At 51.5% G+C, this 24,899-nt stretch overlaps 1 protein-coding gene across 1 annotated transcript; it reads left to right on the forward strand.

The window, feature by feature from the left end:
* Nucleotides 1-10,754: 10,754 nt before the first annotated feature.
* Nucleotides 10,755-23,246, forward strand: CEP68 (centrosomal protein 68; the record flags this gene model as incomplete). The annotated part of the gene is given in 6 exon segments (XM_082642003.1): nt 10,755-10,899; nt 10,902-11,101; nt 12,760-14,289; nt 15,727-15,849; nt 18,495-18,591; nt 22,123-23,246. Coding segments are annotated over 6 exon segments (2,367 nt in total). The 3' UTR covers nt 22,395-23,246.
* Between the last annotated feature and the right edge of the window lie 1,653 nt (nt 23,247-24,899).

A 24,899-nucleotide genomic window follows, 5' to 3' on the forward strand; every position in this document is an offset into this window, starting at 1 on the left:
TTATGCTCATAGTCTGCTTATATAAAATTCCACTACCCATAACTTCCTTGGCTTTTTGAGAGCTTATTCATTTGGGCTTGATTTTGTTTTCAAGTTCCCTTCACTTGGATTTGGTGCCCTGGTTCTATGCTTGACCTGGTTACCCATTTGGACTTAGCCCCATTCTCTGTCTAGGTGGTTGTCTTGTCTGGGAAAGACCCAAGTCTCAACCAGTGGGATTAGGTGACACTGCCAGAGGTCTTCTGTGTACTCAGAGAAGATCAGGGGTCACAAACGTAAACATCTTTCAGTGTCAGGCAGGTAATAAATGTGTGAAGTAGGTGGCTGTTACTTAATACAGAAGTAGTGCTTGTGGGATTTAAATTCTTATATAAAAAAAAACAAAAGCAAATAAAATCAACATGCTGCCCAAATAAAAACATCTGTGGGCTAGTTTCTGCTCTTGCTGTCTAAGTTTGTGACTCTTGGATTAGACAAAACCTCCAGCTGTCATGACAGGTTCTGGAAAACCCAACGAGTCTTTATTTCCTAAACCAGGGGTCCCCAACCCCCAGGCCACGGACGGGTACCGCAGAGCAGGAGGTGAGCAGCGGGCGAGCGAGCGAAGCTTCATCTGTATTTACATCCGCTCCCCATCGCTCGAATTAACTGCCTGAGCTGTGCCTCCTGTCATATCAGCAGCGGCATTAGATTCTCATAGGAGCGTGAACCCTACTGTGAACTGCACGAGTGAGGGATCTAGGTTGCGCGCTCCTTATGAGAATCTAACGCCTGATGATCTGAGGTGGAGCTGAGGCGGTGATGCTAGCGCTGGGGAGCGGCTGCAAATACAGATGATCATTAACAGAGAGGTTTGACTGCACGGAGACCATAATAAATCAATTGCTTGCAGACTCATATCAAAACCCTATCAATGAGTCGCAAGTGAAAACAAGCTCAGGGCTCCCACTGATTCTGCATTGTGGTGAGTTGTCTAATTATTTCATTATATATTACAACGTAATAATAATAGAAATAAAGTGCACAATAAATGTAATGCTCTTGAATCATCCCGAAACCACCCCCTCCCCCCCGGCCCCGGAAATACTGTCTTCCACAAAACCAGTCCCTGGTGCCAAAAGGATTGGGGACTGCTGTCCTAAACTCTCTGACGCCCAAGAGCTCCACGGTAAATAATTTGTACTCTGGAATTCAAGTTGCCCACAGCTGGGGTTCAGACATTTACAGACATGTTTTACGAACTGGCGAGGAATTCAACGTAACCCAGATTGCTGAAAGTGCTGCTGGGCAAAAGCATCAGAAGGCAGGACCGGTCTGAGAGGGGTTACCATGTGATCCTTTCCCCATCCCAGCCCGGTGGGACCCCGCTGAGTGGTACAAGCTAAAGAGCTGTGCCAGTAGGCTCCCAGGCCTCATGCTGGCGGGAGGGGAGGAGGAGGTGGAGGAAGGAGATGTGCATCATAGCCTCCCACGAGCTGGATCCCACTTCCCCTCAAATACCATTACCGATTTCCCATCGGACCAGGCTGCTCCGAGAGCCGCTAAGCGGCTCCTGGCTCATTTATCCACACCCCTCCCACCCTTTCCGAGCCTGCCTAAGTCCCACCTGCCCCCTAAGGCTGTCTCCAACCACTCGGCCTGATGACCTCGCCCTCCTCCGGTGCCTGTGCCCCGTGGCACCTGTTCAGGCCTCGGTTCACGCCTGGTTGTTTACATGCGAATGTAAACAGACGCACAAAGACTGTGGATCCGCCTCCCTGGCAGCGGCGCGCCAGGAACACTGCCCGGCGCACTGCGCAAAATGAATCAACGAACGCATGCCTCCGGCTGCGGCCTATTCGCAAGGAGAGCGCCCCAAGTCCCCCTCCCCGATCCTCGCTGCTCGGGACTACGCGCCCTTTCGCGACCCCATTGGCCCCAAACACGCAAAGCGAGCGGCGAGCGCGGAAGGCGAGGGAGGACTGCAGATAGAAGGAAATCAGGACTCCCATAGGCCAAGACAGTGCCAGGGGTGGGCTCTTCTTGCAGGAGTGGGTCGTACATTGGTCGATCCTCCGGACTGACGGCTGGGATTGGTCGCGCGGCTCCAAAGGCGCCCTCCGCGCGGAGGCAGGGCGGGCCCGAAGGGCGTGGTCATCACTCGGTCCCGCCCCAAGCGTTCAGGACTCCGGCGGGAGGGCGGCGGTGTCCACCTAGGAATCCCGTTTCGGGGCCGCTGCGTGCGGCTGCTTTCGCCCCCGGCTCGGTCCGGGAGTCCGAAGGGTTTGAGGCGCGGTATGTAGCTGTCGGCGAATGGGCGCGGGGTTCGGGGGTCCGCGGCGCAGGGGGCTTTGGCCCGGCCCCCTCTGCCCTGCGGTCTCGGGGTCTGCGGAGGCGGGCCGGGCTGGCAGCTGGGCCTCGCTTCCCCCGCCTGGAAGGGCGCAGAGGCTTCGCGGAGGCGGGGGCGCCTCTTGCCTGAGACTCCATTTTGCAGGCGAAACGGTGGGTGAGGTTAGCGGCCGGGAGTCTCGGCGCGGAGGTGGGAGGCCGGCATTGGAAAAGCCTGAGCGCCGCGAGGCCGGGCCGCGGGAGCGCGCGTGTCCGCGCATCCTCCGGTCGGAGCAGCTGCGCCGCGGGGCTGCCTCGGCTGCTGGGGGCTCACGTTCCCTAGCGGCCTCGCCCTGGGCGTGTCTTGTTTACACTGCGCGCTCGCCGGGCCCAGGTTCCCCAGGAGTTAGGGGCCCGCGCTGCTTCCGTACCTGGTCTACCGCAGAGACCCTCTCTCACCCGGTCAGGATCATTGCCACTGTTAAGATGGAGACGAACGATGCCTTCTGGTCACCTTGAATGCAGCAGCCCCGCTGCCGAGGGGAAAAAGCAATTTGTCTCACTTTTTTTTGCCTGGAGGGGCCACCCTTTCCAACTGTCATCGCTAGAACGGTTCTCAGCCCAGGAGCACAAGTCCAAAACCTGTTTCAGGCTCTTTATGATTATTAGGTTGCGTTCGGTGTATTGTTTGTAATAAAAATGAGCGGAAACCTGCTAGTGCCAGAGCAAATTTGGACCTCACTGGGAACTCATTGGAGTGGGTGGGGGAAGGCGAGCACAGAGATAGATGGCATTCATAAATACCCTCACGTTCCTGGACCTCGGGTGTAAAGGGTATTGTTAAAATGCATGACAGAATGTGTTGGGTCAAGGAGTCAACGATACAGGGCTTGGTTAAAAGAGGTAGAGATCGCCCCTTCTCATCCTTGTTCCCTCCACTACCTGGGTCCATCAGGTCTGGGCCACCCGGTACAGAAAAGAGCACATAATTCAGGTTTCATGTCTTCTGGAAAGCTTTTTAAAGGCCTTGCCCTACCCCACAACTAATAATCGCTCCCTCCTTTACACAGCCTTCCATAGCCTCTGATTTTATACATCACACTGTATTGTGGTTTCCCCAGCCCGTAGCATAGTGCTTGGAGCATAGAAGGCACTCAGTGATGGAAGGAAGCCAAAAGAAAACAAAAAATCAGCAGTGTAGCCAAAAGTTGACAAATAAAAACTTTAATTCCTTTAACTCGGCCCGATTATTCTTACAGGCGAGGGAGACAGTTGAGCTCTGGCTCTCAAGTCAAATCAGACTTTAGCTCCGCCATGTTACTAACTCTGGACAAGTTATGTAACTTCTGTATGCCTCAGTCTCTCTAAAGTGGGAGTGACAATAGGTCCTACTCCATTATTTCTGAGGTTTAGTAAAATAGTGACATAAAGTGCTTAGCAGAGTTCCTGGCACAAAGAAAATGTTCAGTAGCTGTTAGCAGTTGTTAGGATAAAAATAAACGTACTTGAACAGATTCACTAGTGCTAAGTATCTGTATAGTATTTGACCCTTCAGGTTCTGTCTGCCTCTTGGTCCTTATCTGTTCCTTGATTTGAAAAAATCCCTTAAGCCATTCCAGACTTTTCCCCCCACTGTAAAAGTATTCCTTGGAAGATTACTTGTTTATGCATGATTGATGGAGTGACGAATAACAGTTTGGCCAAGTAGTACAGTAGTATTTGATGCACTCTTCATGTGGTCTGTTACTCAAAATGGTCATGTGAAAGCAGAGGAGATGGGGGCTGATATGACTGACAAAAATGTTGGTTCAGTTGGAGGCGGACTTGAAGTGGCTTCTCTCCTTTTAACTTAAACCTGTTCTCTCTTAAAAACTGTCTCCTGTCTTTAAAGTTGTTCACAAACATTGTGAAAAGTGGAAGAAGTCTTCTAGTAGCTCTAAATCTATTTGCCAGACCTTGAGGTGGCACATACATCCCCTAGGAGGATGTTGCCTCACTTCCAGGTTTTCCTGTACCACTTTCTGGTCACAGGAAACAAGCTAAGTTGTCCATTTCCTTCCAGCTGTAGGTCCCCTTGGCATGTCAGTTTCTCTAAAATTATTTGGAGTCCCCAAAACAAAGACCATACCTCTTCTCACTTACAACTATCTCAGGAGAATTCTGGTCTCTGATTCTGCTTTTAGTGTAGTCACATGAATCTTGAATCCTTTCTAGGGAATACTGTTCTTTCTGAAGATGCCCTTCCAGTTGTGACATTCTATAATTAACCATTAAAAACCTGCCACAAGGTGTGAGCTTTTTCTAGTGTCCTGTTGGAAAGACCTTAAGGACAAGGACCATAAATTTCCTTCTTTTGTGTGCCTCGCATAAGTAGGCGCTTGATGAATGGTTGTAAACCCATCATAGTTCCCTTTCAGGGCGCTGAAACAGGCTTACTAACCTGGTGGTTCTGAAACATTACTGTGCTTACCAGCCACCTCGGGAGCTTGCTAAAATGCAGATTCTGATCCCAAAGCTCTGGGGTAGTGCCTGAGAATCTGCATTCCCAACAGGCTCTGAGGTGCTGCATATGCTGCTTTTCCGTGGACTTTGAGTAGAAAGGTACTAACATAAGTATCTACATTTGCTTTTTAGGTGTACTGGTAAACAGGCTTTGTTTCCTTCTGGTATTGAGATGAAGTCTTGGATTTAGGAGCTGTTTTTTTTTTCCTTCTGTTTTTAACAGTTCCTCTATTTTGTTCCAAAAATGATTTGAGGAATCTTTCCAAAATAGTTTCAGTGTAACGAGATTTTTAATAAAAGTGATTGAGGCAGATAGGGTAAAAGAAAATTAAGAGAAGTCAAAGATAAGTACAAAAGGTGAGTGCCTCTCTGTGCTATACATTTTACTTGGGTGGGACTACTGATTTGGTTCTGAGCTTCCAAGCAGCAAGAGCGAAGAGGAGAATATTTTTTTGGAACCAGTTTTGCCAGTACGTATATAAAGTGAAAACAAACTGGCTACTCAGTGAAACAGCTGTTTCTATTACTGAGATCTGAGAATTCTTCTCCAAAGAGAAGTGTTCTGAATAGTATCTCCAGAAAATCAGTAAGATTCTTATCCATCTTCATACGATGTAGCCCAACAGACTCACAGAAAACTGTCAGTACAGTAAAAGCAGTGGCCTGTGGAACTGCAGCCATGTGGTCCAGGGCCAGCTTCTTCAGACAGTAGGAATGATTTTTGTTACAGGGCAGCTGTTTTTCAGCCTTGCTCTTCGGTGGGAACAGAGTGTCCAGTTGATTGACATGTTCAGTCCCCATCATCCTCATACTTCGAGCTTTGTTGGATGGCAACAACCTACTGACTGCTGAGGAGGTCACAGAGCTTGGGGTTGAGGGGAGGGGTGGCTGGAAGCTCAGTTAAGATCCTCGTAGGTGTGGCATTTGCACCTCTTTATAGGTCATCTAAAGACCTCTCATGACAAGTTAGCAGCCTGGCCTTGCTGTGAGGTTCTCTGCGGCCCCAGGCAGTCAGCCAGCTATTGAGAGTGTGAAAGGAGGGGAGAGCAGCCTGGTGGCGGCCTTCCCACCACGTTGTTAGAGGGACCCAGTGTGCCTCCTAGGGCCCTGGAGGACTCTTTGACTCCAAGCAAAAGGTAAGGAAGCTGCCCCAGTGGGGGCGGGCAGGAAAAGGGCTGCTGGGGCCAAGGATCCTGAAGACGGCGTCGACCTGTTGCCAAGCTGTGGGAGACACGTCTACCCCGTCATAGCTTTGAGCCTGTTCTCCCTTTTCAGTTTGCTTGCTTTCACCTGCGAAGGAGGGGGACACAACACTCGGGGTGACCTGCCCCACAGGGAAAGACAGGGCCAGTGTGGAGGCCTGAGGGGCCGCGGGGCTCGTACATCCAAGGAAGGAGCAGGTGGAACGGCGGTAGCTCTCCGCCGTCGGCCTCCCAGTCTCAAACCTCCCGCCACAGCGTTCCCGGCACCCCCCACACCCCTTTGAGGCGGGCCTGGCCCTCTTGTGACTGCCCCTTTTGTTGGCCTCCCCCGCATAAGTCTTTACGCGCTTTCATGCTGACTCCCATGCCTGGACTGGCTTCTGCCTTTGAGCTCCTTTCTGCTGTCCATCTGGTTCCCCCAGAAGCCTTCCAGCAACCTGACAGTGCTGGGTCCTCCCCACTGGCCCCCTTTCCTTGTGGGTAGCTTTATGTTCCTAGAGAAAGAGCGGCATTGAGAGCCTCTTTGTCTGCTTCTCTGGCCAGATTCTGCCGCTGTGTGTGCACGCTGTGACCACTTACACCTGTGGCCTCCTGCAAAAACAGCACGGAGCTTCAAGGCTTTGGCCCCTGAACCGGTAGGGCTGGCTCTGTCAGGCAGCGCCTGGCCTCCGTGGCCCGTACAGGTGCCGTCTGTGCACTTGGCTACAGAGACAGGCCCTGACCAGAACCCAGCTTCCTGGGCAGAGTTGGTGGTGATCAGATTGTTTGGAAGGGGAGCTTGTGATTTACAGAATCGTGGGGAAAGTCTTTTTGATCAGAGGAGGATTGCTCCCTAAGTCGATCATTTGTACCTTTGAATGGTTTAGTTAAGGGAGGGGCATCACCCCCCAACCCCACACACGCACACCTCCCAGTCCTCTGTTCTCCATCCTGGACAGGAGCAAGTGGGAGGAAGTCCTGGTAGCCGTGACAGGCCTGCACGAGGGTGGTGCAGCAGGTAGCGGGAAGCGCCAGGAGGCCAGGCTTACCCACGTAGTGTGACCCCATACTTCTGCTGTAGGGCAAGAGTAAGCCAAGCCTACATAACTCCTCATTATAGCTGGTAGGTCATACGGTCTCTGCAGGCCGTAGAAACTAATGGAGCATTTTAATACCAAACTCCACGTTGTCCCTAGAATGTCCTGAAGCTTATGTGTCTTGTCGCTTGGTTTGGCCAAGCACAGGGCTGAACTGGTGTGTGCAGACCTTTCTCAGGTGGGAGGCTTGAATTCCTTGTTCCTTGTCTGTGCTCAGAGCTCTCCAGTCACTCTGTCCAATCTCCTGTTGCTTCCCAGTTAGGAAGGAGGCTGACTGAGACCTCTGCCCACCAAGGAGCTGCTGGCCTCCAGAAACACTGTAAAATGTGTGATCAGAGAGCAGCGAGGACCCACGTAGAGGAGTAGGTTGTTTGAAGCTACCGACAGCATAGCAAGTTGTTTTCATCTGAGCAGTCCATTGGGTGTTTAGGAAAGGAGTAAGCTGTGTCTCACTGGAAGGGTTCAGGCAGAATCCCCATCTCCATCCTCACCCTCAGAGGGTTAGAAGGAATGATGATGTGTAAAATCTAGAATCTATGGAAATGAGGACTGGACTTTCATGCAGTATTACAGATGCCCACCTGACAGATGCAGACAGAGTTGAGCCCTAGAAATCCAAAGCTTGTACATTTGCTAGGCTGATGTTTTCTTCGACATGATTGACGTGTTCAGCAGTCATTACTTCAAGGAGTTTCCCCTGATTATCTCGCTCCGAGTTGATTTCTCTTTTCTTTGTATTCTTTACTACTTTACATAGAATTTGGAATGAACGCTCATGGACTTTTTTTCTTTCACATGAATCTGTCTTAGTTCTCACATAAAACTCCTGTGGCGCAGGGAAAATACAGCATGATTTGTTAGGCAGATTAATAAGTAAGATTATGAAGGGACTGCGTATCCAGACTGAGAAAATAACCACCTATAATCTGTCTCTTCAGAAGTACCATTTCCATGAAAATCACTGAATTACAGACCTTCTTTCCTGGTTGCTGAAGTGCCTCTGGCGACACTGTTAACTTAGTTCAAGTTTGTATGTATACGTGAAAGTTATCTAGAGGTGTATCTCCTGCATAGCTTATAATTCTAGCTCACCACTCACCCCCAGAATGAATGGATACCTTCTTTTTTGAATAATGAGATCCAGACAAGACAAATCAAAAATATATCATTAAAACAAAGAGATCATTTGTTTGCACCCCTCTTTTGCCCCAGCATCATCTTATTCCAGTCCTGTCTTATGACCACACGCTTTAGTGGAGGGGGAGGGGACTAGGAGAGTAAAAGGGGTATTAGCCACCCATCATGGCCCAACTCTGGCCATTGAGAGAATCTCTAGAGGTGGAGCAAGAAGTAGAAGTTGGAGGCTGCTGGCTAGGTTCAGCCGTCACCCTAATATTTCCAGCTTGTGGGCTCAGCTTATTCCTATAATTGTGAAAACAGTTTGCCTGAATCGTCTTCATGTGCAGTTTCTTAAATAGCCACTAGGTGAGGATGTGGCTCCATGAAAATCGTTCTCAGCAGGACTTGGTCACTCATCTCTTTGTCCCTGTACCGGTCTCTCCCCTCTTCTACTTTGTGTGTCTGTTTTGTAACTTGTTCCCCAGTTCATAAAGAGGTTGGGTTCTGGAGTCACACAGGCCCGGATTTGACTCTCTCTGAGAGGTTTCCCTCTCTGTGAAATGAGGATGGGAGGACCTGCCTTCTGCGGGACACTGGCGCTCTCTCAGGCCACCGGTGGGAGTATAAATTGATGCCACCCCGTAGAGGTAGAACATACGCCAGAAGTGCACACGCGGGTCCCCCTCGCCTCAGCAGTTCTCCTTCCGACTCTTGGCGCTGTGGGTGCGCCAGCACACGTGCAGTGGTGTGTGTACGTGGTTGTTGGTCACCGTTGTTTGTAGTAGCAAACGGTTGGATCCAACGTAGATATCCACCGTAGGGGACTGGTGGAATACGCTGGCGTGCATCCTTACAGTGGAGTGCAGTGCTGCGCAGTGGTTAAAAAAAGAGCGCTAGGAAAGATCTCCAAGATATTTCATTTTTAAAAAAAGAAGAAAGAAAAGCAAGGTTCTGAACAGCGAGTCCTGTACAGTTTGCTACTTTCATGTAAAAAGAGGGGGAAGGATGAAGTCGATTTTGGTGTTTGTCTGCATATACAATCGAGGTGAGAAACACACACGACTTTAATTAGCATATTTACCTGTTTTTGTGGGAGTATGTAGGAAGCATTTTGCTTGATTTATATGAAAAAATACCTGCTTTTTCTTCCTCTGTTGCACTCCTTCGTTCCTTGCAAGGTGACTTTCTGCACTGATTCCGCCCCTGCCCCCCCAAACACTAGCTGACACTCAGCATGCACTGTGCACAGGCGCTGTCATCATGCCCCGCGTGCCCTGGCTCGTTTTAGGAATGGGGACAGGGCTGGAGGGAGACTTGCATGTGCAGTGCATTTTATATTTGAACCACATGTGACCGGTTCAAGACAGTTATTCTTCTGATTAGTCCCTGCGCACGTGCTGCTGGCTGTGAGAAGATGAGGGTGCGTGTGACGTGTGTTGTGCTCTAGGCTCGCCTCTGATTGTCTGGAGCCTCGCCAAGCAGGCAGGGAGGACACTCTTGTTTCCCGGGCACACGGTCCTCACCAGTGGTGGTTCCCAGTGTGAGGGCCCAGCAGGATGAGCCCGCGGCCCCAGCGCTCCGCCCCCTCAGGCTTCCCTGCTGCCACCAGCGCCTCCTCTTGCCGTCACCCGCCTTCTCGTCTCTGAGGACACGGGGCTGTTTCTGGCCAGGTTTTAGCTTTGAGGTTGACCCAGTGCCTTCCAGGCGGCCGCCCAAATCCTGGGCGCTTGCGCTTCCCTCGCCTCCCTGTCCAGATCCTCCTGGAGTTCTCTTCCTGCCCGCTTTTTGTCCCACCCCATCCAGCCAGGGCTCCTGGCAGAGCCCCTGCCTGCACACTCAGGCTGGGGGCTCTCCCTCTGTGGTCCCTGAAGCTCCTGTTGGAACGGTTCTGTTTTCAGATCCAGCTCCCAGATTGTTCCTTCTCTCACCCCGAGTGCTCACCCTGGTCCCCCGCCCCGCCTGCCCACCTGCCCGCCGCCTGCAACCCAGTCAGCAGGAGGAGAGCTGCCGCTCCCTCCGGTCACGGGCCATCTTGGAGCCCCCCAGGCCGGGTGTGGGTGCGAGGCTGCCTCTCGGCCGCCGGGGCCTGGAGCCGCCTGCTGCCGGCTGTGTTGCGACGACAACTGCTGCAGGCTGGTGCAGGGAGGGCCCAGGCCAGGCCCCTTACCCAGCGGGGCTAGGCCAAAACGACAGGGGCGGAAAGGCGACTTGAGGCCGGACAGACCTTGACTCTGACTGGGGCCTGCACTGAGCCTCCTGGCACCCGCTGCTGGGACTGCTGCCAGCCACACAACAGCAGAGGACACAGTGATGTGCTCCCGTGTCCCCTGTGGAAGGGTCTGGAGCTGAGGAAGAGCCAGACCTCTGTTTTCCTTCGAGGAGGGAGCCATCATTTGCTCTTTTGGCCAAAAAAGTGTTTGTCTTCATCATTGAAAGGTAAAAAACAAGGTTTCTTAGCCATAGATGCAGAAAGCTTCTCTTTTTCTCTCCCCTTCCCATTTTGTAGGGAGCTGAAGCTTCAGCAGAGCCCTGATCTAGGAACATCTCGATGGCCCTGGGAGAAGAAAAGGCAGAGGCAGCCGCGGCCGCGAAGCCCCCGTGCCCTGGGGGGTGGAGCTGCCCGGATCAGGAGCTGGACCCCACAGGGCCTGCACGTGGGGAGCAGCCGCCCCACCTGCAAGCCGAGGGGGGCCTGCCTCTCCTGTCGGGGGTGCCCAGGGGCTCCCTGCCCCTGCCTGCCACGGTGGGGCTGGCCCTGGCCCCTCGGGAGCCTGCCAGCCACAGGCCAGCGGGGTCAGCAGGGAGCCTGCAGCAGGTGGGTCTCAGCCAGCTCTCAGTTCCCTGCTTCCCCCTGCTAGCCTGGGGACTGGAGATTGGCACTCCGTGAGAAGCCAGGTAGGGGCTGAGGCAAGTGGGGCTGTAGCGTCACCTAAAGCTGTCCTGTGGGAGTACCTTCCAGCACTGTCTCAGCTGAAGACACGCTTTCCCAGCCCCCGTACGAGGTGGGGAAGTCGGGGAGCTTGGGTGTGATGATTTCTGTTTTACAGGTTCACATGGAGACTTGGGCCTTGGGGCCAGCAGGGGGCTCTGTCCACAGCATCTCCTATTCCTCAGGCTTGTGACTAGTGACCTTTTGAGGATCAGGGAAGCTATGGCCAAGACCTGCTGTCCAGAGGGCTAGGCCAGGGGAGCCCTGACAGGGGGGAGCCATGTCCTGTTTTTGACTCGGTGATGTGTAGGCTTTACGGGGCCCCTGAGGAGATGTGCGAAAGGAGGGTCAGGGGCTGTGGGCTCCTGAGGGCTCTGAGACTGTATCCCCTTGGGACCCAGGGAACCTGGCGGTACCTTAGAGCCCCTATGGTGGGCAGCACCATCTCTGGGCAAGGAGAATTTTGGGGGCCTCCCTGATTACAGGGCAGCCTCACCTAATGGGAGTCACGTGGAGCAGGGAGTCCTGCCTGTGTCTGTGACCTCAGGCGAATCACCGGATCTTTCAGGCCCTCAGTATAGTTGAGAAGGTTATCTGATGGACCTGTCCCTCCCATCTCTACGTCCTGTTGTGTTCTGCTTGCCAAGGCCTTTCATGGGAACAGCTTTGATCTCTTCCGTGGCACTGTGGCATTGACTGCCACATGCTGCCCCCAGAGCCCCATCTTGTGAGGAGGCGCTGAGCTGACTGGGAGAAAACAGGCTAGGCCCACCTGCCTGGGGGCTAGGGGCGGTGCAAGGCTCGGGTACCTGAGTCAGATTCAGTGAGGCCGGCAGCACGTGAGCAAACACAGAAATGGGCTGTTTCCTGAGTGTGAGTCTGGTGCCATTATAGCGCTGCTGTTGGTTGAGCTCTCACCCTGTGCTTCTCACCCTTGAGCTCATTTAATCCTCATGTCCTGAGGGAGCGGTCCTATCACTACCCCCATTTTACAGGTGAGAGAAGTGAGGCTCAAAGTCGTAATCTGGAAGCTGGCAGCCAGGGGCTGGCCTCAGGTCTGTCTGGTTCCAAAGCCCATGCCCTTAACCTCTGTGCTGTCCTGCCCGCCTTGGGGGCAGCCTCTTCATCAAGCATGTTAAAAACCTGAAGTGAAGAGGCTGAGGTGAATGACTCATTTTGCCACGCGTCACCGCTGGGTGTGAGCTGAGCCAGGTGGGCTGCCTGACTGCCAGGTTTGGATGCGAGTCTTGTCAGCAACAGAATGGTTGAGGCTCTGCCTGCCCAGGACACGCTTCTCAAAGGTTAGGCAGTGTGTTCCAGCTTCAGCACGACAGAGCTATTTGAGTTCCGCTCACTCACGAACTAGGCATCTGCGGAGGAAGAACTTTGGAAAGGACGGGGTGGTAGGATCAGTTCGGGGCAGGCGGTCTGCTCCCCGGAGCAGGCTGCGTCTCCAGTCACCAGCGGCACACTCTGTCTGATTCTTGCACCAGGTAGCAGGCTCTTCCTTTCAAGACCTTTCCTCAGTATCATCTGGGTCCCCAGAGAAAAGTGCCAACTTGTCACTGAGGAAAGAAATTTGGCGTGCTTATTTTCACCTTTTCCTTCCCTCCTGTCACTGCAGATGGAGGAGACTAGGCTTTCTGCCTCAGAGGAGCTGCCTCAGACTCGCACCGTTCCCAGAACCACCACTCTTTGCTCAGGACATGACGCTGACACTGAAGATGACCCGTTCCCAGTGGAGTCGCCGCAGGCGCTAGACCACAGCCCACAGTCTCACGTCTCAGGGTTCCCGTTCCCGTCAAGGTGGAGGTCCGCGGTGAGCCCAGGTGCCACTGTGCCTCCGTCTTCCAGCTGCAGTGTCTCTGCCTCATCCCCGGGCAGCAGCCTCCAGGGTCACCAGGAAAAGGTGGAGCCTCAGAGTTGCTCCCTTGCCAAGGTCTCCTCCTCCCTGGAGGTGGCTGTCCCGCTGTCGGCCCCCTCGGTGGTGGGGCTGGGGCCTCGGCTCCAGTGGTCGCCCCAGCCAGTGTCCTCAGGGGGCGATGCTCCCGGGCTGGGCAGGAGGCGCCTGTCCTTCCAGGCCGAGTACTGGGCCTGCGTGCTGCCAGATTCCCTGCCTCCCTCCCCTGACCGCCACTCCCCGCTCTGGAGCCCGAATAAAGAGTATGAAGACCTGCTGGACTATACTTACCCCCTCAGGCCCGGGCCTCAGCTCCCAAAACACCTTGACAGCCGCGTGCTGGCTGAGCCCGTCCTGCAGGACTCGGGCATAGACCTGGATAGCTTCTCTGTCTCCCCAGCAAGCACCCTGAAGTCACCCACTAATGTCTCGCACAGTTGCCCACCAGCAGAGGTCGCTGCCCTGCCGTCCTCAGGGCCCAGAGAGCCGATCCTTAAGCGGTGGCCCTCAGGAGTACCCCAGAAGCAGGGCAGTGTGGGGTTGGCATCTTGTAGCCCCATTGCCTCCACCCCCAGAGCTCCAGGCAGTAGGGACACTCCTTGGGAGAGCAGAGAGCCAGCCCTGAGGGGCATGAAGCACTGGCCACCTGTGGGCAAGCACCTTGAGCTGGGCTCTCCCAACCTGAGAACACGGGACAGGGGGTGGCCCTCACCCATGCTGGAAAGGGAGAAGGGGGCCAGCCAGGGTATCGGGCGCTTCGCCTGCACGGAGTCTGGATGGAAACCACAAGAGGAGGTGGAAAGTGACGACGAGTATCTGGCCCTGCCCTCTCGGCTGACGCAGGTTTCTAGCTTGGTTTCGTATCTGGGTTGCATTCCCACCTTGGTGCCCCTGCCCACTGATGCCGCCGAAGGGCAGAGATCCCTGGACGTGTCAGACAGTGATGGGCCAGCTTCCCTCCCGTCGGACTCCAGCCAAAGCCAGCTTCCCTCTGGGGCTGCCCTCAGAGGGTCCCGAAGCCCTGAGGACCACAACCACTGTTTGCTACGCTCCTTCGTCCGTGCAAGGGGCTCAGCGGGAGAGGGCAGTCTGGTGAGCAGCCAGGCCCTGGGGGTCTCCTCTGGACCACTGAGAACACGCGCCTCCTTGCCGGCGATGTTGGACCAGCGGGCATTCTCGGATCCAGATGCCGAGGGGCAGCCTCCCGGGAAAGGAGGAGAGCAGGGAAGAGAGTCGCTCGTGCAGTGTGTGAAGGTAAACTCAGCCTTTCAGAGGAGTCTTCCTTCTTCTTCCCCAAGTCCACTAACCTCATACTAAAACCTAGTGACACTGAGTACTGACACGCCAGGCACTGTATTGCACCTTCTCCTGTCTAACCCTCATGACTTTCTACTGGCGTTCTCATGTCACAGTTGGAGAAAAAGGCAGTGAGGGATGAGGTAACCTACCCGTTCACAGTTAGCAAGGGCTGGAGCCTGAGCTGCTAACCACTACCCAGGCTGCTCCCCGAGGCACTTGACCTTGAGGATTAACAGGTACTCTGCACAGGAAGGACCGGTGCTCAGATGCCTTTAGGAAATAGGGGCTCAGTGAAAGTGCTTCTTGGCTGAAGGACTTCTCAGAGCTTCAGTGTGATAAAGCGGTGTAACTGCAGGGTTGGAGGGATCAGATGCGCCGCTTCCTAGGCTTCTCGGTCACCGAACCTTCTCGTGGACCACCAAAGACCACCAGGAGATGGAGCTGATACTCCGTGGAATCGGGTTGTCAGCATCAGGCAGATGTGAACTTTGGCTCAGTCTCTTTAGTTTGCTCGTTTGTAGAATGGGGAGCTTTGCCTCCGTGGGACTGTCGTGTGGATTAAATGAAGTAATTCATGCCGAGGGCTTTGCGTGGTCCCTGACACAAGGATGTTTGGAGCGTGGCTGTACACACGCTCGGAGAGCCCACGGCCTGCCTTCCGGCTGAGCGCCCAGGTGCTGTGTCCACACGGCAGCAGGGCAGCCAGCCCGAGGGCTGTGTCCTCAGGAGCGACATCACAGAAATTTGCTAGGTCTCGAGGGCTTTGACCTGCCCCCTGATGTCCCGTGGGTGACTATTTGTATGGTGAAGCAGATGGGACAGGTGTTAGCGTGTGCCCTCCTTTGTGAGGCAAGACCGAGAGAGACCATGGGGTGAAGGGCTTGGGTCACAGCCACCCCTGATGAGTGGGTGGCAGGAGTCTAGGGCCCCAGCTCCATGGGCGGGTGGGAGCAGAACAGGGACAAGCAGTTTTAATTCAGTCGTTTTCAGGCATAGGATCAGGTCAGTCACGATCACGGTCACGTATTTTACGTCCATGTCTTCCCCAGGAGCAGTTCTAGAGTTGACGGTAGTGCTGGCCCAGGAGCTGGTCTCTGTGCCAGGCAGGCCCCTTCTGGGCTGTCCCCGTCCCTGCCCTCACCTGAGCTCCTCTGTCCTACCTGCGGGGCTGGACTTTCTCAGAGTCAGGTGCGCTCTTCTTACTGCCCTGGCGGAGGTCTGGAGTCACGGGGTGGGGACAGGCATGGAGGAGAGAGGAGACAGCGCCTCAGTGGGGGAATGTTCTCGAAAGGTGCGCAGTCTGTATCCTGGGATTCCCCCAGGTATTTTTAGCCTTTGAAAATGTCAACAGCGGTTCCATGGGTAACACCACGTGTCAATTTGTCTACACAGACATTTTGCTGTCAGCTGGAAGAGCTGATCCGCTGGCTGTATAATGTAGCAGACGCTGCTGACCACCTGACTGCATCCAGGTCCAGCCTGACAGGCCTCAAGTCTTCTCTGCAGCTTTACCGGGTAATATGTGGTCCTGGCATCTGACTGTTCACTCACGAGAGTGGTGGCTAAATTACTTGATGGGAAAATAGAAGTTCAAATAACTGACGCTATGTATGTTGTGGTCCATTGATTTTTACCTGAAGTCTAATCAGAGGTTCTTTTCAAATTCTTAGAGCTGAAAAACTGTAACATGTATGAGTTATTTCCCAGGCCAAATAGAATTTGAAGAAAGTGCATTTTATTTATCCTCAATCAGAAATACTTCAGGGTTATTTGTGATGTGATTTTCCAAATATCTCAGGGATTGATAGGCATAGATCTGCACTCGTCGGAAGTCATGAGTCACACATGGCTATTGAAATTAAGTAAAATTAAAGATAAGATTTTTCAGTTATCTGGCCACATTCCAAGTGTTCAGTCATCACATCTGTCTGGTGGCTATGATATTGATTGAACAGAGCATTCAGAACCTTTCCAGCATCACAGAAAGCTCTTTTGGACAACACTGACTGGATTTAAGGATCTGAGCTGTAATTGGACTGACTCCAGAATATACACAAGGCATTTTGATGGTATATAAACAAAAATAGGATCCAGTTTGCTTCTCAAGGTATTTTTTGGGGGGTGGAGGTGGCCTCTTTTTAGATTTTGTGATTTTAAAAAATCTCTTTGTGGGTTCCGGTGAACTTGACTTTAGAACAGGTGTATTTTGGGTGACAGTTTGTGCTGTTGTGGCATAATTATCAGTAGGTGTCCCTTCATTCTCAAAAGTGTTCTGAATTGGATGATAATCGGTTACCCTAAGTATAAAGGTTAACTGTGACTGAAGTGCCCACTGACTTCCGGCATGTCTGGTTGGCCAAGCCTTTCTCACCTCTTCTGAAGGAGCAGAGGTGGTGTTTGTGGTCTGAGCCTGACGCTGGTCTAGAAGGGGTTTTCTGGGACAGTCCTTTGAGTAGGAGAGCGTGTGATTGACTTGTGCCTGAGCCACGGCCGTACCACCCCACTCAGAGCTCCCACCACACCCAGGCAGGAGGCAGGGCCTTTGTTTCACAACTTGGGAGCCTACTAAAGTTTAGGGGAGGGGGCTTGCCTGGGTGGGCCAGCCGCCCTACCCTAGTGGGAATGCTGTTTCCTGCTGTATGGAGAGAGGCTGCCAGAGTTCCTTTCCTGGAGTACACTTGAGGAAGGAGAGGAAGGCCGAGTGCAAGGGTCCTCTGTGTGGGACCCCCGGAGAGTATGTGCAGAGCTGGGCAGGGCCCACCCCCGGGAGGCCCAGGGGCATCACCAATGTGGGGAGAGGACATTGCCTGGAAATTGCCCTAGTTGGATCTACCTGGGTGGCCTTTCTGGAGTGCCCCAGCCCCGCTCCCGTCAGAGCAGGTGTCACGTAGAACAGCTCCATGCCCTCCGTTTTATCCCGCATCCTGTCCTCCTGCACCTCCACTTCCAGGGTGGTCGTAAGCAACTATCTTGCTCTGTGGGTAGAGCTGAGATCTGAGCTGGGAGTTACCCCTGCAGGTCAGCGAAGCCTAGCCCACTTGTGTCATCCACACAACTGTGTCACAGAGTGGGACCACACTGTCAGTCCCTCCCTACACAGGCATATGTATGAGCTACCTTGACCTAATATAAGCACGCACGCTTGTGTTCATGTATGTTCAGTTGTGACTCTGTCTTACATACTTTGTCTTAATAACACAGTGGGTTCCTGGCAGCATATAAACTGCAGAGAGTGCTAAAGAATAAAATAATAATTATAGGTAATAGGGCAAAGGAAAACTGAAGACAGGAATACAGTAAATCCAAAAGTAAAATTGTAACTTCAAAATTAAACTGCCGGGCTTCCCTGGTGGCGCAGTGGTTGAGAGTCCGCCTGCTGATGCAGGGGACACGGGTTCGTGCCCTGGTCCGGGAAGATCCCACATGCCGTGGGGTGGCTGGGCCCGTGGGCCATGGCCGCTGAGCCTGCGCGTCCGGAGCCTGTGCTCCGCAACGGGAGAGGCCACAACAGTGAACGGGAGAGGCCACAGCAGTGAGAGGCCCGCGTACCGCAAAAAAAAAAAAAAATTAAACTGCCAGTTTCTGCACCCTGTACTAAAGGTGGTCACGGATTTGACTTTACATCTTAGCAGCTAAAGGAAAAACCAAAAAGGGCTACAAGGCTTGATACTGCGAGGGGAAAAGAAATCAGCTGCTTAGGAGACCGTCAGCTTCCCTGATGCCTTCCCATGTCCTGAGGTCCACAGAAAGCAAGACATTGAGGGGAGGACGTGGGGCAAGGCAGCAGCTCCCTGTGGTCATGTGAAAGGCGTTGCTCTTGTGGCTCTTGCTTACCAGGTCCGTGTTTTGAGTTTAAAGAGAACCGTGTGAGGTGTGGCACAAGCAGGAAACCCTGCCTCCAGGCTGTTCGTGAGCCAGGCTCTGCCAGGGAAAAGAAAGCTTTTCTTTTGTCAAACTGTAAACAGAAAAAAGGATTGACTCTGTGTTTGCCTTGGGCTCAGAGAAGGTGAAGTTAAACTATCGTACTGTTTACTTGGATTCTGAAGACTGGGTGGGTTAAAGGGGAATCAAGCTACTGAACAAGGGATCATTTTTAATAACTTAGATGAAATGGTAGTCATGAAACTTTTTTTCTTTTTCTTTTTTTGATATGCTTTAAGCAATTTAAGAAAGATATAGATGAACACCAGTCCCTGACGGAGAGCGTCTTACAGAAAGGGGAGATTCTACTTCAGTGCCTGTTGGATAATACCCCAGGTGAGACGCTTGAGGTTTTGAATTAAGCTGGGGCTTAATCCCTCTCAGTGCAAGTCCGGGACCCACACTGTCACTGGGAAGGAGCCTAGTGCCAGAGTCCCTCCCACCCATACCCGTTGCCTTCAACTCCCACGGCCGCCTGCCAGCCCCTCGAATCATCACGGCCCCGCAAACACGAGGAGGCAGTCACAGCCCTGCAGGTGCTAAGAAGTTAGGCATCGAGCCTGCAAGAACCGTGCTGTCTAGTTTCTGCTTTTATCTTTCCTTGGTGGTGTCCTGGATGGGAATGCTGGCGTTAGTCCCGTCCTCGGCTTTCGGCTAGGGTGCTCACAGCAGGCAGCCCCTAGGGTTCCCTCCCTTTCGCAGTGCAGGCTGGACCCCTCTCTGGTTATGTTTGGGGAGGGATTTGTTCCAGGATCTGAGAGCACTCAGTCTATTCTACAGGAAGAGACTGAAGGAAGAAGTGAACTGATGAGAGGGGACAAGTGGACAGCAGTGCACAAACTAAGCTTGAGCCCCTTTTGCAGGATGGGGTCCCAGGTTAGAAAGGTGTGAAAATCACAGATTTCGAGAGTACATCTCAGCGTGCAGGGTGCAGGGGTTTACGATTGGCTTTGACCTTGCTGGGGCAGATACGATAGGATGAGCTAGGAGAACGCTAGGTTAAAGCAGTGAACTGATGGACCACCCCCCCGCCCCCGCCAAGAGCAGCCGCTACCTTCCTGTAAGACTGAACAACCAAGTGTTGAGCCTGTCTATGTCTTGCCTCAGTTTTGGAGTGAAATGGGGTTTACGCTGGAAGCAAACAGCATAAGCAGAAGTGGGGACCCACTGGCTTGAGATGGGAAGAGGTGGCACTTTCCTGACCAGAAGGGGTGGGCGGTGGGCGGTAGGGAGGTGATGGAGACCAGAGTTTCTCAGCCTGAGCACCTGACGCTCTGGGCCATGGGATGCTTTGCTGTGAGGGGGCCATCCTGTCGTTGCAGGGTGTTCAGCAGCGTCCCTGGCCTCTACCCATTAGACGCCAGCGGCACCTCCCCAGTTGTGACAACCCTGAACGTCTCCAGACATTGCCAAAAGTCCCCTGGTTAGAAAAAACCGAGACTGAAAACTGTGACTGGGCCAGAGGGGTTTTGATGGGACGAGCAGCCACTGAAGGGTTTTCAGCAGGGCATGGCTTATCCAGTGTGAATTATGTGAGCCCTTGGTGATCCCCTGCCTGCAGGAGGCCTTTGTCTTGGCTCTTCTGATGTTCTCTTGCACTAGGGTTTTTAGGGTTTTTTGGTTTTTATTGGGGCAGAAATTCAGTATGCCAGGCTCCTTTGCCACTTGTAATTACACCAGTATTTTCTTGCATACTGTGTGCTGAAGCAGTTGACATACAGTTTTTTCGTTCCATCACAGCCCTGTGAGATGGATACTATTATTACTCTTATTTCACAGAGCTGTGCATCTGCCTTGGGCCGCACAAGGAGTGGCAGCCTGGCTCCAACCCCTGTGCGCTGACCCCCGGCTCAGGCTCCTGCGCCTCCAGACTCAGCAGCACAGAAGAGCTCAATACCAGGACACTTCCTGGAGGCCACGTGTAACAGTGGGCTTCTTACAAGCTTCAGGTTCTTGGACCTTCATTTAAAAAGTGATTCAATAATACTTCTCAGTGCTTAATCTGTAATAACAACCCACTTTGCCCTCCTCTCCCAAAGGAGTCTAGAGGTATTTTACTGCCCAAATAAGAGGATTTTAGGGAATTCCCTGGTGGTCCAGTGGTTAAGACTCAGCCCCTTTCATTGCTGTGGGCCTGGGTTTGATCCCTGATTGGGGAACTAAGATCCCACAAGCTGCACAGCACAGCCAAAAAAAAAAAAAGAGGCTTTGGGTATTCTGTGGTTTCAGAGTGACACCCTGCCCCTCCCGACCCTCTGCTTAGAATAATCAGGAACTTGGCTGTTTTGTGAAAATCACAAGTTTCCCTAGACATTCACAGGGTCTCTCCAGCTAGGTGCACAACTCTTCTTTCCAGAGCATGCTGTCAGAGACAGTGGAGCCTGAGCACGGACACCTCCCATCCCGTCCCACGCCCCCGCCCTGCTCAAGCTTCTTCAGAGCCTGCTTTCTTCCTCAGCCACAAGTATAACTTTAGGGACAGGTCGTCAAATTAATTCCTTCAAAATCTGCCCATCTCGGCTTCCAGCCAAAGGCCTCCCCAGTGGCTATCTGGCAGGTTTTCACATTTTGACCCAGTTACTTTGGTGCATGAGTTGACGGTCCTGTCTCACACCCTAATTTCTCATTATACGGGATCAAATAACTAGAACCCATTGGCATCAAGCTCAACCAGGCCCCTGTATGCATGTATTCAATTAAAACATCAAAGTCTCAACTGAGAAAGATAATTTCATCACTGTTCCCAGCTTTCCTTTTATTTGGAACCAACCAAATGTTCTAACATTCTAAAAGAAAAGTTCAAAAAATAAAGGTCCCCTTAATTCCACTGACCACTCACAGGAGGACCGGGCAAAGGTCTGGTGAATGTGGGAGGGGAGAACCCAGCCCATTCGCCTTTCCAGGTGAGCTGTGCCTTGTGCCCTGGCTGCATTCCTCGGCCTGCCTTGCTGGCTCTCATAAAAGTTGTCAGGTCGGCACTTTGCCCTGACGATGCTGCACTGACGTGGCTTCCCTAGGGGCTGATCTCAACACAGCCAGCCCGTTCCTTCTTCCACCCATCTGTCAGTATCCTTTGCAGATATGCAGCTTCCCCTTTCCCTTCCTGTTAGCAGATGTTGCAGCTGTGGCAGGAAACTAGGGAGAGTGTGAACACAGCTGATAAAGGCGCAGGAAGCAAAAGCAGCCTTTGTGTTTAACAAAGGAAGTAAAGTTTTTAAGAGAAAAAAACAAGCCTGCTGTGGGTGATGCACTCTGAACCTAGCCCATCCCTTCCTCAAATGAACACTTGACCTGTAGGGGGTGGAATCTTGGCCTCACTAACCATCTTGTCTTAGCCTGCTTTCAGGTAATTTTCTTTTGAAGTCTGTTCATTTAGGACCCACAAAAAAGGGTTCACAAGCATTCCCATATTACATTACCAGATCACCCATATATGTGCTAAATGACAGTCCCACAGCCAACAAGTTGATAGGACCTGGTAGCAGGACCCAGAGTCCTAATCTTGGCATGTTGTTTTGTTTCATTTCAGACTTCTGCCCCACAGGATCTGGGTGTGTGCCCTGGGTCTTATCTCTAAAGCTCAGATAATTCCAGTCACCAGACACCTATGTCTCTGTGCCTTTTTGTGGATTATGTAACTCCAAAGTGGAGCCAGTGAAATAATTCTCTCAGCTTTCATCAGAAGTTAACAGCATAGATCCTCCAGTGCAATAGTCCCTGGAGAGTCACTGTCAAAAAAAAAAAGTGGACATTGTGAAACTATTGCCGTGTTCCTGTCTTGTATAAAGTGCTACACCCTTATATGTTCTTTTGAAAACACACTTGCATTGTCTCTTTGGCCTGACTGCTTTAAACCTCATTTGTTAGTGTTAAAGGACATCCTCGGGAGGATCTCCAGGCAGCCCAGCGAGCTGGAGAGCCATGCAGATCACCTGTATGACACTATCTTAGCCTCTCTGGACACACTGGCTGGCTGCACCCTCATCCCCGAGAACACACCAATGGCACACAGGAACGCCAGTGTGAAGGGGATTAGCCTGGTAAGTAGAGCAACCCAAGAGAAGAACATCTGTCCTTGTGCCCAATTAGGGTACAGAGCTCCTGCTCTAACAGTTGGCTGTTTCTTAGAAGCTTGTTGAGCTAAGAGCTGCTGAAACAAATAAGAGGCTGGGAGAAGCCCCTGAAACTGAAAAAGGGAGATGCTGCCATTGCCAGGAAGGGGGGGTGGCTTCCAGTGATGATGAAAGCTCACCGTGGTGCTTCCCATTACTCAGTTTCAGCCCTGCACCTGCTGAGGACTAGGGTGCTCTAGCTTCCGTTGTCTATGCAGACCCGACACTGCCCCCACCCCCCACAAGAACAACTGCAAAATTTACCTGTACCTACTTTTTAATGTCTGCACATGTACGCTTCTCCAGTACAAGCTGCCTCTGTTCTGCAGACTCTTCTCACCCAACTCATTTGGTGCCCCATCTCTAAGCAACTCTTAACAGCACCAAGTACCCACAGGGATCCAGAAATGCTGACCACTCTCCATACCTCCTTTTCCTGAAAAGCCTCCCTTCCAAAAAAGGCTAGGGGGAAAAGATGGGAGTTCCATGCCTTGGAGACTTAACAGTACAACTTCTTATCTCTGGAAAAGTCAAGCAGGAGTCATAGGGAAGGGAGGCCAAGAGAACAGAGGGATCGCTGCCGGCTGTGGAGTTGCCACAGCCCAACATGATGATTCCACAACTGGAGCATACTTTCGCTGAAACTTCCTGTCCTACAGCCAAAACCTGGCGTTTAACTCATAGATTTTCTGGGTGAGAATTCACTGTAGACAAAAAGAAGGTAAAGGATAAATCCAGGTATATCAAGAGCAGGGGAGTCCCTTTATTTGCCTCAAATAAATCTGAGCAGTAGTCATTTTAATTCTAAAATGAATGCAGGTGACTGCCGTGTCATTTCTTCCTGTGCAGCATTCTGCCTGTAACAGATGCTTCTCTTTCTCTTTCAGGCATCTTCTCAGGAAGACATGTAATCTGTTAGCCAAAATCTGGCTATTGGGAAACTTTCAGAAGTCCTTGTTAAGAGCCATTCAGTACTGAAATCAAGGGGGAAACTTTCATGTACTAGCTTTAAAATGCCTTTCTCTTCCCTGAAGTAAGGGCTGTTGAGTTACTATTTTTATTTAAAATGAATCCTTCCAAATTAAGGTTTTCCTTTGGTGCTTCTCTACAGAGAGCATGTAGCTTTGCAGTTGTTGATAAAATAATGCAAATAAGGCTTACAGGTCTTTCCTCTGTCCATTTAAAAAGAGGAGAGAGTGCTCCTAAACTAGTCCACCTGCTGAGATCATTTAAAGAAGGTATGAGAAAGCAGGTACCCAGTACTTGGTTTTCTCAGACATACAAGAGGATCCAAGAGACTGGTGAGCCAGGAACTTGGGTCTTTTCATAAAATGAAGCATAGGCTTATAAGTCCCTCTTTGAAGATTGCAGAAGAGACTTTTAACTCTCCCAATAGAAGGTTCTCAACAAATAGAACCTCTGTCAGTTATTTTGGGCTGTTAGGGTTATCTTTTATCATCCTAAGTGCTCAGGGCTCCATCTGTCTGCCTAACTAACATCTTAAAGGAGAATGTGTTAGGGACTTGGGGAACTGCCATTGAGCTTCAGCCGGACTGTGGACTAATTATCCGCTTTAAGGGTGCCTCCGGGAGGAGCCTTCCTCCATTCCTGCTCTCCCTTGGAAGAGTAGTCCATGGTCAGAGAAGGGCATGGATAGGATCACACAGCCTGGTTAACTGCAGAAGCTAAGGCTGTCGATAGTGAGGGAAAAAAGGTAATTCTTTGTTGCTTTGGGAGTTGACGTGTAAGTATCTTGTAGAGAGAAAAAAAAAATCTGTGGATCAACCATTTAAAGCCAATTCTGTGGCTTTTTAAAGCAAAATGATCAGCTACTGCTGGTAACCACAGATTCTGCAAAAATAAAAAAGCACTTAAAATTTTATTGGGCTGTGAATGAACATGGAAGGAGGAAAGCACTTTCCCCGTTTACTTTTAGTATTACCGTGGGCTAAGACTTGAGGAAAGGTTCTTCACACTTAAATATGTGAGATAAATACTTAAAGATCTTTTTTTCAAACTCCAGATTCTCATTTGAGGAGGGTGCTTAAGAAAGGAAGATCTTTTAAGTTCATAAATGAACAAGTCACCTGAACCCAGAGAAGGTAACATTAGAAGTTATTCTCATAAAGCAGACTTCTGATATCCCCTCAGAATAAAACATTTAATACAAAAGTAGCCTCTTGAAGAGAAGTTGTGGACTTTAGTTTTGGGGGCTGAGCCACATAAGCTTAACACCATCTCGTCCACCTAGGTGTGAACTAAAATCCTATGAACGTGACTTTTCTGCTTCAAAATTTCTCAGACTATGCTGGAAGATGAGCTGTAAGTTCTAATATTTAAAGATTGACTATGAAGTAAAACTATATATAATTCAATAGTAGCTATATAAAATGCAGTATTTCAAGTGCCTCTGTTACTCTGGTATGGTTTATCATAATGCTTAAGGGCATGTTCTGTGTATTATGATTCTGCCATCTCTATTTTAATCTTGGTTCCACACATAGTGAGATTTAAAAAGACAAAACACCTTCC

The sequence above is a fragment of the Mesoplodon mirus genome, assembly GCF_964341445.2.
Source record: "Mesoplodon mirus genome assembly, chromosome: 14".
NCBI classification, from domain to species: Eukaryota; Metazoa; Chordata; class Mammalia; order Artiodactyla; family Ziphiidae; genus Mesoplodon; species Mesoplodon mirus.